This window comes from Dermochelys coriacea, chromosome 16 (genome assembly GCF_009764565.3).
Source record: "Dermochelys coriacea isolate rDerCor1 chromosome 16, rDerCor1.pri.v4, whole genome shotgun sequence".
Lineage (NCBI taxonomy): Eukaryota > Metazoa > Chordata > Testudines > Dermochelyidae > Dermochelys > Dermochelys coriacea.
Window position 1 is genome coordinate 6,181,973 of NC_050083.1, and position 14,416 is coordinate 6,196,388.

At 41.3% G+C, this 14,416-nt stretch overlaps 1 protein-coding gene across 1 annotated transcript; it reads left to right on the forward strand.

The window, feature by feature from the left end:
• The first annotated feature begins 206 nt into the window (after positions 1 to 206).
• LOC119844168 (ficolin-2-like) lies at positions 207 to 14,206 on the forward strand. Its single transcript, XM_043498521.1, has 10 exons — positions 207 to 469; positions 2,094 to 2,207; positions 2,557 to 2,610; positions 4,617 to 4,652; positions 5,547 to 5,591; positions 6,454 to 6,489; positions 7,274 to 7,401; positions 8,379 to 8,508; positions 9,095 to 9,229; positions 13,959 to 14,206. Exons 1-10 carry the CDS (start codon positions 388 to 390, stop codon positions 14,204 to 14,206), a joined length of 1,008 nt encoding a protein of 335 aa, XP_043354456.1. The 5' UTR covers positions 207 to 387.
• Positions 14,207 to 14,416: the final 210 nt, after the last annotated feature.

Here is a 14,416-nt window from a genome sequence, read left to right on the forward strand (position 1 = left end):
GCACCCTATTTTACTATTTCAGAAGACACATTGACAGGAATCAACTTTGTGAGCAAAGATTCAGACTGGCTCCATTCAATAATCATCATTGCACAATACTGCATTTGCTGTGCGGGGGAAGCAACAGCTGCTAGTCCAGTACTGAACGTGTCCTATCAGGCCATTTAATCAACTCCAATTGTGACCGCTGCAGCATAAAAATCTCAGTGGAAACTGCTGGAATGTGGAGAGTGGGAAGGAGGCGCTGAGATCCCCGAGGCAGAGAGCTTTATTTGCTCTAGGCTCTATCGTTATTGCATATAAAAGGCTTAAAGGGACTGAAATACTAAAGGAGAGGAGAAGGTAAGAAGACAAGTGGAGCTGCCATTGCAGAGATCAGCACCAGCCATGGGGACAGTTGCTCAGAAAACTCTCTTCTCTTTATTATGTCTAGCAGCAACAGTTTGTCAGGCTCAGGACACCTGCCCAGGTGAGTGAAAGACAATCCTGTTCCCAACAGCATTTCATACTGTGGTTCTTGCCAACCTGGACCCTGGAGAACTGGGAACTGTTCAGGAATGTTCGTTGTCCTACATGTCTATAAAGTGCTTTGGTTGTTCATGGTGCCTTTAAAAAAATAATAAGAACAGCTTCTTTGTTCAAAATTCCTTTGTCGAAATTAATCTATACTGCAGAAGTGCACAACACAGACTAGAGGTGTTCAGAAATCGGACACAGTTTTCGCAAACCATGTTGTGAAAATGTTGTCTCTTGCCTTCATTGAGATTCTTCAAAATTTGACTTGACCTCTTCTCCCTCATACTCATTTACTATCTCCTAACTTCCCTATGTTGCTGCTGGAATCTCTCTGTCTAAAGCTCCCATCTCCTTTGCATATTGGGACCAAAACCTTTCTAATCTGGCGATGTACCAACCCACACAGGCAGATGAGCTAAATTCTGGAAAAATAAAATCTCAGTCATAAAAGCTCAGAGTGAGCCTATGATTTCAGATCCCTCTGCTTTTTAAAATTCAGCTTTATCAAATTAAGATGATTATTTGTAAAATCGCAACTGTTGTGTATCTATCACCGCAAATCCACTATAGAACTCTTTCCATGTCAACACATTCATTTCTGCACTTTGGGTTGAGAATCCAGTAGCATTTGAAGGTTTTATTTAGTTCATCATAAAATATTGTGATCCTAATGCAAGATTTAGTCAAATTTGTGGAGACCTCATTCAGGCAAATGGTCTCTTTGAAGGAAATGGGTGGTTTGCTAAATAAGGATAGAATACAGGTTTTGCCACCTTATGCATAAATTAATGTATTATTTCAGAGCAGTACTGCTTTCACGTTTCATCTTCTTACATTCATGATCATTTTGAAAATCATTTACTATGTACAATTTATGCCCAAATGTTCTAGATTAGGAGGTAGAGTTCCTATATAACAGGTAATATTACCCATGTCCACATTTTGTTTACCTCAAAATTTTTCACAACAATAGAGCTCATTGGAGTTGACAGGTATGTCCCTATTTTTCTCCACTGATAATATAATATAGAGAGGGACTGTTAGGTTAAAAAACATATTTAGTTCTTTAAAATGTATTACCTGAGCTTGTAAGAACAACTGTTTTTAAAATTGTTACTTTTGCTCAATTTTTTCACTACATGGCAGGTATTTGTTTTTCCTCTGCATTTCAGTCCGCTTTTGTTTCTTTGTAGGTAATTTCGTTAAAAGATTCTCATGAACTGACACAATGCTTCAATGGTCGGGTTGCAAACACTGCAGAGGGATGTTTACCCCAAAATAAAGTCTGAAGTGATTTCTTTTAAATACAAATATTTAATAACATCTTTTAAACTTTTGTTTTCACTATAACTTAAAACAAAGACTAATAGTAATAACCCCCAACTTTTAATATTAGGGTATTGTCTCTGAAATGCATAAAACTGAAAAAAATGTTGGATTTATCACGAATAGAGAAGAGAAAATCAAGGAACTATCTAGGCTTTCATTTGCTGGATTTATCCCTCTGGATTTCTGTAAAATGTTTCAGATCCTGAGAAGCTAACAATCATTGATTATGGGTTCATTTCTTTCCCCAGAGGTGAGATTAGTGGGTTTCAACAGTATTGATAAACTCTCCATTCTCCAAGGCAGCCCTGGAATTCCAGGTGCCTCAGGGCCCAGAGGAGAACCAGGAAATGCAGGAATGAAAGGTACGTTCCCAGGCACTGAATGGGAATCAGGCTTGGCTGGTGCTGATGTAAATGGGAATTACTTTTGTAATATGCTCAGAATTTGGAGATTCCCCTCAACCCTGATATGAGGAAACTCACATGGCACATGACTTCACATGACTCACATAGGCCTCCATGCAAGAGTCCATGCTAGGGGATCCTGATGTGAGATCAGGGATTCAGCGAGCTAGATGCAGATACAGGTTTGAATTTTGACAAAATTCAAATTTGGGTTACTGTAATTCCAGTTTGGGGTGGTAGGTGGGAATTATGTACTGAGTATTTACACTACCCTGGAAAATATTCAGTCAGGTTTTTGTGTTTGCAGGAGAACGGGGACCTCCGGGGATCCCCGGAAAGGTGGGAAAAACTGGCCCAAAAGGTAAAGTAACAAAGGGCAGAGAACTGTGTTTTCCTATAGGTGACCTGAGAATAGGAAATACGTTTTTAATCAAATATCAATTAGACCTAGTGTGGTGTTTAGATGTTGCTTGCAATTATTTGACTTGGGAGCACCTGCTGTTGGGAGTCTGAAAGAACAGGAAACAGGAAGGAGGAGGAAGGAGTTGAGAGGCTGGGAGAGTTACCAAGGGTGCAACAGCAGCTTGGTAAAGAGGTTTCCTTTTTGAAAATAAAGTCCTGTTGAAGCTTGTTAGTACTTTGCTTGGTTGATACAACATTTTGGCAACGAGGATGGATCTTCTGCTTCTGAACCCACCTGCACCCTTTCTGCAAAGCCCAGGTAAGCCTCCAATTGCTTTTACTACCTGGATCCATATGTTTGAGACTTATCTGCTTGCAATCAGTGCTACAGAGATTTCTGAGGTAAGAAAGCGTGCTCTGCTAATCCACTGACTTGGAGCAGAGGGGCAGTGTACATTTTAAACTTTTCCCCTTGCAGATGATAAATATGAGACTGCACTCACTGCATTAAAGAATTTTTTTTGTGCCAAAAGTGAATGTAGTAGCTAATCGCTACAGATTTCGCCAGCATGAGCAGAAATGAGGGGAAACTATAATGCAGTATGTTGCTTCCCTGAGGAGTCTGATTGTAATTTGTGACTTTGGGAATATGGCAGATGAGATGATTAGAGACCAGCTCATTGAGAAAACAACCATGCTTCGTGTAAGAGAACGCTTACTTCTAGAACCACAACTTACACTAGAAAAAGCAATAACCATTGCTACTCAGATTGAGTCAGCTACAGCTGAAGTCAAAATAATGAGCATGGATACAGGAGCCACAGTCCAGGCTGTGACTCCTTTGCGGAAAAGTTCACTACCACTGCAGACACACAATTGCAAGAGGAAAACTAATGAAAAACCACCAAATCAGCAAATTCAAAATACAGTAAAAGCTTGCTTGCTTGTTAGTACCTTGCCTGGTTGATACAACACCTAGTTATAAAACATCAATTCTTATAATATCTGGGCTCCAAAACCACCATAACTTCCCTTCACTCTTGTGAAGGTTCCTTCTACACTCTGAACTCTAGGGTACAGATGTGGGGACCTGCATGAAAACTCCCCTAAGCTTATTTTTACCAGCTTAGGTTAAAACTTCCCCAAGGTACAAACTATTTTACTTTTTGCCCCTGGACTTTATTGCTGCCACTACCAAGCATCTAACAAATATATAACGGAATAAGCCCACTTGGAAATGTCTTTCCCTCCAAAATCCTCCCAAACGCTACCCCCCTTTCCTGGGGAAGGCTTGATAAAAATCCTCACCAATTTGCATAGCTGAACACAGACCCAAACTCTTGGATCTTAAGAACAATGAAAAAGCAATCAGGTTCTTAAAAGAAGAATTTTAATTGAAGAAAAAGTAAAAGAATCACTTCTGTAAAATCAGGATGGTAAATACCTTACAGTGTAATCAGATTCAAAACATAGAGAATCCCTCTAGGGAAAACGTTAAGTTATAAAAAGACACAACAACAGGAATATACATTCCATTCAGCAAAACTTATTTTATCAGCCATTTAAACAAAACAGATTCTAACGCATATCTAGCTAGATTGCTTATTAACCCTTTACAGGAGTTCTGACCTGCATTCCTGCTCTGGTCCCAGCTAAAGCAACACACAGACAGAGAGAACCTTTGTTTCTCCTCCCCCTCCAGCTTTGAAAGTATCTTGTCTCCTCATGGGTCATTTTGGTCAGGTGCCAGCGAGGTTATCCTAGCTTCTTAACCCTTTACAGGTGAAAGGGTTTTTCCTCTGGCCAGAAGGGATTTAAAGGTGTATACCTTTCCCTTTATATTTATGACAACTCTATATTTGACAATAAAGGGTTTATTATTGCAACAGAACTTGAGTTCTGATCCACTGTCAAGCTCTCACTATCTCTGATCAGTCTTTGCTATCTTATTTTTTGTTCAATCAGGAGAAAGAGGTCCTGCTGGTCGCCCTGGAGTGAAAGGTAAGAGACCTCAGATGATTCTTCTCACTGCAGAGCAGGGCACTTTTTGGTGCTATTCATGGTGATAGAGTAATTGGGAGCAACAATCCACCCATTGTACAATTTTTCCTTCTAGCTTCTTGCCAAACAAAAAAGCTGAAATGAAATTGGTTCTAGTTAGACAAGAATGTCCCCTTTTTGTTTTTGTTTAATAGCCAAATGACAAAACACAGTGTTGTTCCAAAATGAAGAGTTGGAACATTTCAAAATTGTGAATAAAATTTCACCCAGCTCTAATTATAATGTCTGATATGTCATGAGGTCATATGCAGTCACAGGAGATAGATCTCAACTGTAGTGTAGACATACCCTAAGCCTATTTCATTTCAGCCAATGCAGAAGACAGGTAAGATAAATGCAGTTCTGCCAACCCCAAATCTTTGAAAAACTTAAGTTAGGTTCATCAAAAATCAGGAGACTGGTTTTAGAATCATGAGATTATGTAAAAATAATAGATCTGGTGTTCTTTTTATTTGCCTTCTGCTTTTGAGTATTTAGGGGGCACTGTGGTCACATTTTGAAGCTTTTGCCGTAGCTTTGAGGGCTAGAAACTTACTTTTTCTTCAAGACCAAAGGCTGAAATCATGTCACATCCACTGGACCCGAGGAGCTTGGGCTTTAAGGAAAACAATAATTATCATGAGACTCATGACCATATCCTGAGAGTTGGCAACATACATCACTTAATTCCCACAAAACGCCAACTTTAACAGATTGTGCGGAGTGTAGCTAGTACATAGGCCTTGAGCTAGTTCCTTCATACAATTAAACCCAAGCGATTGTTGTAGTGAGATGGTGAATTATGGAGGTGACCTCCAGGTAAAACAAGCATTTTATTCTGAGTTCTTTTTTTAGGAGATAAAGGAGCCCGGGGAGCTACAGGAGCCCCTGGAACACCTGGTGAGACCCTCTGCACTCTCCTTTATACTGAACACATCATTTCAGTTTTATTTTTGCAGCACTAAAAATTAAGTGACTGAAGAAGCTTGTTTCTTAAATAGTTACTATGTCCACAATATCAAGCTCACTGATCCTCCTGTAAGATTTGGGCTCCATAAAGACAGAAATAGCTGTGTGTATAAAAACAGGTGGCCATCTATGTGTTGTAACATCTGGAACAACACTAGCCAGATGACCTTTGGTATGAGAGAGACGGCTGAAATGTAAGTGAAAGCTGTAGATCTGGAGGTGTATCCTAGAGAAGGTTACTTTCTCCTACCCCTCCTTATATTTCCCACATACCAGGAATGGGGAGTATGAATCACAAGAAATGGATCCTATTTATATGTCCAGTTAAAGGAATGACCCTTTTTCTACCAGTACTTTATTTAACTGTTATTCTCCCATTGTCACTTGGAATTTTTTTTTTTAAATTTTTGAGCCAAATTCCCTGCTAGCGTAAGCACATGCAACTCCCCTGGCTTTGTGGGCATTGCTCCTACGAACTGACCAGCAATTAACTTCGTCTGTTAAGGATGAACTCTTAACCCTGCAAGTAGGAGCCTCATGAGAGGGTTACAAAATAGTGTTGGTACATAATGAGAGCTGTCTTGATGGTTCAGGCTGGAAAGCTCAGATCAGAGACATATGTAAATCCATTAGCACTTGGATTTTCACAACTAAAAACCTGTCTAGTGCATTTTCAAGATAACGAGTACTTTGCTATCCCAGCTGTCACTGTTGGCTGATTACATAGTTTAACAGACAGTGGAACATTTTCTGGTTCCATTTCACTTTCTACTGTGTTTATTTTCATGACCAGTGGAGGAAAACCTGGAAGACAGACAGTGTAAGAAAGGTGAGTTTCTTATGACCACTAAATGTTATCTTATTCTATCCAGAGACCCAAACACCAAAACCCATTAGAGATAGACAAAAAAAATACATCTGTGATTTACTCCATTTGCTGTTCTCAAACTATCAGCAAAGAGACTCTGATCTTTTAAAATGAAGGTGTTTTGCTGTTAGCAATTGGCCAGTGAATCTTTTATGGAAATATATTTTAGCCGATGGGTTCACTTGCAAACTGTTTGATGTGACTATTCCTGTGAGTATCTGATATCACATGATAACTGGAAGCTCTTCTGACTCACAGAGAGATTTCAAAATGCTGCATGGGCACTTGGAGTACAAATCTTCATGCACATTTCAATTTCCATGCGTTTTTAGGATGCTTTGAGCCACTCCTCTGTTCAGTTTGAGCTATTCTCACACAGAACAGATGGGGTTAGGCAAGTGGTTGCATCTTTTCCTCTCATAAACAAAATTAATACAAACCAGACTGGTACACTGGAGTCTAAATCATTTGGTTTGCTAATTACAGAGAGCATGAAAAGCCTAGCTAGGTATGTATGCTGCTGCTGTGGTAGGCTTCCAAAGATAGGTGTGGTCCCTCTGTGTTCTATTTAAAGGGAAACTACCCAATTCCCAAACAGTACAGTGGGGAGGAGAGGAGATTATTTTCGAGTTACCTGATTCTACAATTGATCTGGCCCTCAGTGCAATGTAAAGCATCCCATGAATCCCTACTCCAAGGAGAGTTATACAACCAATTTACATATTTCAATTCCTCTTCCAACCAGGAGCAAAGAACTGCAAGGAGCTGTTAGCTAGAGGGATCCGCATGAGCAGCTGGTACACCATCTACCCGCATGACTGTAAAGCCATGACCGTGCTGTGTGACATGCACACAGATGGTGGAGGATGGATTGTAAGAACAGAGCATAATGAAGCTCATTGGCCTTTTTTTCTTGAACAACAATTTTCTGTCCCAAGAATGGGAGGTGGCTCTTAGCCAGTGGGTTGTAGCTAGGAGACAAGCATGTAGACAGAAGCTCTGAAGCTGTTACCTTGCCATGATTAGCTGAAATCAAAACACAGACATTTCCTGAGCCCTTCTAATCTTCCCTAATCCTTGGTTGTGGAAGTAACTTGGTTTGAACACAATGGGTTTCATCGAGAGAACCCGGAGCTTTAGAGTCTAAAAGACCCCGTCTGAGGGGACATTTGTCACTGCTCTGACACAGGTTTCCCTTCTGGCTATTCTCTGTCCGGCTCTCAGAGCCTTCTCAATAGCTGCCCAGATTTTGGAACCAGAATTCCTTCTTCCTTCCACTTCTGGTGCATCAGCTGCTCTGTTGCTCCAGCAACCTCTGAGTACGAGTGGAGGAGTGTTCTAGGGAGCTGTGGAGATGAGGGGTTTGAACCCTGTACATTAATCACATTTAAACCTTCTAATTTATTATTATGATTATTTATATCCCAGTCGTGCCTAGAGAATCTGATGAAGATCAGGCTCCCATTGCACTGGGTGCTGAACACACATACTGAGAGACAGCCCCTGTCCTTTGCAGCTCACAGTCTCCATAGACAAGGCAGACAAAGGGCCAGACAGAAAGCAGAGGTGATGTGACTTGCTCGAGTGGCACAACTGGGTATAGATCTCAGGCCTCCTGATTGCCAGTCCAGTGCTGTAGATTTTGACCCATGTGATCCTTTAATCTAGTGCTGTTGCTGCCAAGATTTAATATGATCCTCCGAGACAAGCCTCCCTCTAAGGCTGAAATAGATCTGACCACGTTAAATCTCATCCAATGATTTACAGTCTCAGAGTTTCTGGTCTTCTGCTCTAGTAGGATGGAAAACAATGTGGGATTTCCCAGCTGAGAACCTCCTGTTTCCCTGCAGGTGTTCCAGAGACGGGTGGATGGCTCCGTGGATTTTTACCGTGACTGGAATACATACAAAAGAGGTTTTGGCAGCCAGCTGTCAGAATTCTGGCTGGGGAACGACAATATCCACCTGCTGACATCCCTTGGTAAAGACTTCACTGATGCATTCTTTTCCTTACAACAACCTTCTCCACCAAGTTTTGTTCCCACACTTTAGCCATGGATACAGGGTATAGAGTTGAACTATCGGTAGAGGTAACACTTCTGCTGCAGACACCCCTTCCTGTTCCTTGCAGCCCAGTCCTGCCACACAAAGCTATTGAAACCAATAATGCTGTGGTAGCTGGGCTGGATCCAGTCATGATTTCTGGAGCAGCATTTTGTCCTCGGGTGGTTTGCCCATAGTACAGCAATAAGGGATTCTACAGCCTGGATAAGGTCATCAATTCTGAACTACCTTCGCAAAGCATAACATGGAACAGCTTTTTAATAGGGAGGTCAGGTTGGTGGATGAAAATTGAATTGATAAAGGTCAATATGAAGATGCAAGAGGCAGAGGGTAAAATTCTGTGATGTGTGTGATACAGGGAAAGATGATCATAATGGTCCCAACATAAGGGAGCCTGATTTGTGCATAGAGCCTTTAGGGGCTTCTGCAATAAAAACATTCAATAACAGTAATAAACACTAATGGAAGGTGCTGAACATTTTGCTTTCAAATTGTTTCTAAAGGTCCAAATGAGCTTCGCGTCGATCTCAGAGATTTTGACAACAACTATGAATTTGCTACATTCTCATCATTCAAAGTTACCGGGGAGACTGAGACATACAGGCTGATCATTGGACCCTTTGTGAATGGCACTGCAGGTAGGTTCTGAGCTCATTCTTTACCCTTTGTGGCAGATGGAAACATGTAAATCAAAAGTGATGCAGAATATTCAATGGCAGAAGCAAAAGGCGAGGTAATCTGTGGAAGTGATGTCTGTCAGGAAACATCAGTTATTCTCCTGCTGAACTATTAGAGGAGAAACACAAGGTCTAGTGGCAACAAAACATATAGTATAATAGGGATATCCTGCCTAGTGAAGGACTGAAAGCAAAATAACGAGCAGAGGTAGGCACAGCTACTGCTGGTTGCTTTCCTAAATTAGATCTTAATGCCCCATAGAAATACCTGAATTAAACTAAGTAGGCACACCATGATTGGTACAAGTCAATGGGTGGGTAGATATGCCCCATTTCATGCAAACTATTCATCCAGACTCACGGATACCAGAGACAGGAATATTCTGTGGCATGCAGAGTCTGCCACACATCACTGCAGGATTGCTTAGGCACACTCACAGGTCCAGTAGGGAGAAGGGCTTTTAAGTATGTTTAAAAGGGGCAAAAGCCAACAGCTAAGCACAAAAAAGGGCCGCCTTAACAGCGGGCTAGATTTTTTGGGGGAAGGGACATGTAGGGTCAGAGAAGGAAGAAATGGGTAATCAGTTGAGGAATATATTCAACATCTCAGATACCTATATGTAAATACCAGGCGGATGGGGAATAAACTGGAAGGATTAGTACAATTGTAAATTTACTACTTAAGTGGCATCTCAGAAACTTGGTGGGATAAGTCTCATTACTGGAATATTGGTATAGTGGGGTATAGCTTGTTTAGGAGGGACAGGCAAGGTAAAAAGAGAGAAGGTGTTGAATTATACAGCAAGAATATATACACTTGTTCTCTGCTGCAGGAGCATATGAGAGGCAGACCAAATGATAGTCTCTGGGTAAAGAAAAAAAGGATAATAAATAGAAGTGACCTCTTGGTGTGGGTTTACTATAGTAATGGGGGACTTTAACTACCCAGACATTTCTTGGAAAAGAAATAAAGAAAAACACAAAAGTTCTGATAAGTCTTTGGAATGTATTGCAGACACCGTTTTGCAGAGGAAGTAACCGGGAGGGCGGGGAGTGGGAAGGGGGGGACCAGCCATTTTAGACTTAATTCTGACCAACAGGGAGGAAATGGTGGCGAATCTGAAGGTGGAAGACAATTTGGGTAAAAGTGTTCATGAAATCATAGATGTCTTTATTCTTAGGAAAGGAAGGAGTGGAAACATGGACAAAGTGCAAAGGAGAAGTACAAAAGAGTAGCATACCTATGTAGGGACAAAATCAAAAAGATTAAGGCACAAAATAAGTTACACCTAGGAAGGAAAAGAAAAAGTCATAATAAGAGGTTCTTAACATATATTAGCAGCAAGAGAAAGATGAAAGAACGTGTAGTTCCTTACTTAGCAGGAATGGAGAGCGAATAACTGAGGACATCAAGAAGGCTGAGGTGTTTCATGACTAGTGTGTTTCAATCTTCACTAAAAAGGTTACTGGTAATGACAAACTTAACACACTATTAACAACAAGGGGGAAGGAATGCAAGCCCAAATATGGGGGAAAGGTTAAACAATATTTAGATAAGTTAGATGTATTGAAGTCAGGAGGACCTGGTGAAACTCATGCTAAGGGACTAAAAGCACTAGCTGAAACAATCTCAGAACCATGAATAATTATCCGGAGAACTCCTGCAGGATGTGTCAGGTCCCAGAGCACTCGAGAAGGGCAAACATAGTACCTATCTTTAAAAGGGGGAACAAACAGGACCCAGGGAACTGTAGGCCAGTCAGCCTAAATTTGATACCTGGAAAGACACTCACTCAAATTATTAAACAATCAGTTTGTAAACACCTAGAGGACAATCGCATTACTTAGCAATAACCACCATGGATTTCTCATGAACAAATCATGTCAAACCAACCTAATTTCCTTCTCTGACAGGGTTATTGGCTTAGTGGATAAGGGGAAAGCAGTAGTCATGATATATTTTGATTTTAGTAAGACTTTTGACAAAATCCCATGTGGCAGTCTCAATAAGCAAACTAGGGAAATGCAGTCTGGATGAAATTACCATAAGGTGGGTGCATAACTGGTTGAAAGACTGTATTAAAGAGTAGTTATCAATGGTTTGCTGTCAGACTGGGAGGTTCTAATGTGGTTTTGCAGGGGTCAGTCCTGGGTTCGGTAGAAGTCAATATTTTCATTAATGAGTTGGATAATTGAGTGGAGAATATGCTTATAAAATCTGCAGCTGGCACCAAGCTGGGAGGGGTTGCAAGGACTTTTGAAGACAGAATTAGAATGCAAAATGACCCTGGCAAATTGAAGAATTGGTCTGAATTCAACAAGATGAAATTCAGTAAAGACAAGTGAATCACTTTTCACTTAGGAAGGACAAATCAAATGCACAACAATGTGATGCAGTTGCACAAAAAGTTAATACTATTCTGGGGTGTATTTACAAGAGTGTGGCATGTAAGAAACAGTAGGTAATTGTCCTGCTCTCCTCAGCACTGGTGAGGCCTCAGCCAGAAAACAGTGTCCAATTCTGGGCACCACATTTTAGGAAAGATGTGGACAAATTGAAGAGAGTTCAGAGGAGAGCAACAAAACTGATAAAAGGTTTAGAAAACCTGACCTATGAGGAAAAGTTAAAAAACTGGTGATGTGTAGTCTTGAGAAAACAAGACTGAGGGGGGGGGGAATCTGGTAACAGTCTTTAAATACGTTAAGAGCTGTTATAAAGAGGACTGTGATAAATTGTTCTCTATGTCCACTGAAGGTAGGACAAGAAGTGACCGGCTTAATCGATGATAAGTAGATTTAAGTTAGATATTAGAAATACATTTGTAAGTATAAGGGTAGTTAAGCTCTGGAATAAGCTTCCAACAGAGGTTGTGAAATCCTCATCACTGGAAGTTTTAAAGAACAGGTCGGCAAACACCTCTCAGGGATGGTCTAGATTTACTTGCGGCTGCCTCAGCCTAGGGGGTTGCACTAGATGACTTCTCAAGGTCCCTTCCAGCCTGACATTTCTATGATTCTGTGACTCTATGATCCTGAATCCTCAGCCGGCTCCGGGCTAAGCTATCAGTGTTAGGACCACATTGGGCTCACATTATACCATCACAATGGTGCAAACTGATTTCAGGACAGATAAGGACTGAGCACATTGTCTGACTGTAATGAGTTACTCTGGATTTATAGTGGTGTAACTGAGCTCAGACTATCATTTTTTGGCATCCTTTCATCTACAAGAGACAATGGGAATTGCAGCCTCTGATGTAGATAGTTTGCAATTTCTCATGTGACTGAGTAGTCCAATCCGAGATTTGCATGAACTTTGGCAGTTGCTCTACATATATCTATATTAGCCCTGGTCTACACTAGGGGATGGGATTGATCTAAGTTATGCAACTTCAGCTACGTGAATAACATAGCTGAAATCAATGTACTTAAATCGACTTACCGTGGTGTCTTCACCGCGGTGAGTTGACTGCTCCCACTCCCACATGACTCCACCTGCGTCTCTTGCGGAGCTGGAGCACAGGAGTCGACGGGAGAGTACTGCAGGGTCGATTTATCGCAACTAGACTAGATCCCCGCTGGATCAATTGCTGCCCGCCAATCCAGCGGGTAGTGTACACATACCCTTGGTTGGGAGCTGCTTGCTTCCTGTGGGCTCTTTTCTCTTCAAGCTGTAGGAACCAGCTCCTGTCATGGACTTTGACACTCTGAGGGAGACAATGGCATCACTTGTTACGATCACTTGCCATGATTTCCCTTTGGTCAGGATCAATTCCAAATTCCTTCATATCTCACTTGCATGTGTCTTTAAAGAGAAGCTTGGGACATCCTGTTGTTCTTGTTCCCTCTGATAGCTCCCCATATAGTATGTTCTTGGGTATGCATCCGGCTTCCAACCTACGCAGATGGCCCAGCCACTGCAGTCATCTTGGCTTGAGCAGGGCTGTCACATTTGGTAAATTTGCCCTTCGAATTTGTCCACCACACATGAGAGTGCTGAGGATGCAAGCTTGGCACACTAGCATTTTGGTCTTGAGGGTCAGCTTTGAGTTGTTCCATGCTCTTTTAGTTAGTCTCCTAAAGGTGGTGGCAGCCTTTCCAATGAGAACATTTAGTTCTTCATCCAGTGAGAGGTTGGTAGTCATTGTAGAATCTAAATAGCTGAATCTTTTTACTACTTCTAGCTGGTTGGCATTTAAGGTGATTGAAGGATCTTGTGAAACTCTCTGTCCTAATAGACCATTTTCTTGATGCTGATGGTGAGAGTAAATGCCTGACAGGTACTTGAAAGGCGGTCCATGAGTTCTTGTAATAGATCTTCATCATGGGCTATTAGGGCAGCATAATCAGCTAATAGATGTTCCCTGATCAGCACTTTTTTGACTTTGGTCTTTGAGTTAAGTCATGACAGGTTGAAGAGTTACCTATCCGATCCTGTGTGGAGATACACTCAGAATATGGCCTGGTGAAAAATGTTCCTTACTGGCAGTAGAACTGCAATCTCTCTCCTGACCCCAGGGAGATTTCTGCTGCTTGGTGAAGGGAGAAATTTAGTAACCCCACTGCAGAACCGCCAGGCTGGGCTGTGGGAACTGAACTGTAAAAATTATAAAAAATAAACAATAAGAGAATATCTCACCCAGCTTGTCTCTGTAAAACATGTAACAAATAAACCCAATTGTTTCCACAGGGGATTCTTTAACGGCACAAAACGGCATGATGTTTTCAACCCACGATCGTGACAATGACTGGTCTTCAACTAACTGTGCTGAAGTCTCTAAAGGGGCCTGGTGGTACAGGGATTGTCATAGGTCCAACCTGAACGGATTATATCTGAAAGGAGCCCATGAAAGCTATGCTGATGGGGTGAACTGGATGTCATCCAAAGGACACAGGTACTCCTACAAGATGGCAGAGATGAAAATCAGGCCCGTGTAGCCAATCAGGGAGGCAATAATTATACTTAGCTCTTATATAGCAGTTACAGGCCTGTCATAATGAACATTAATCTGAAGATGACACTAAAGATCTTTTCTTTATGCACCAGCCACAAGGGGGAAGACATAATCATAGACACTTACCCAGCACAGTGCACTAGGACTAGAGCAGGTAAAAAAATATTTAAATAGCTTTGTGGGGGAAAAATTG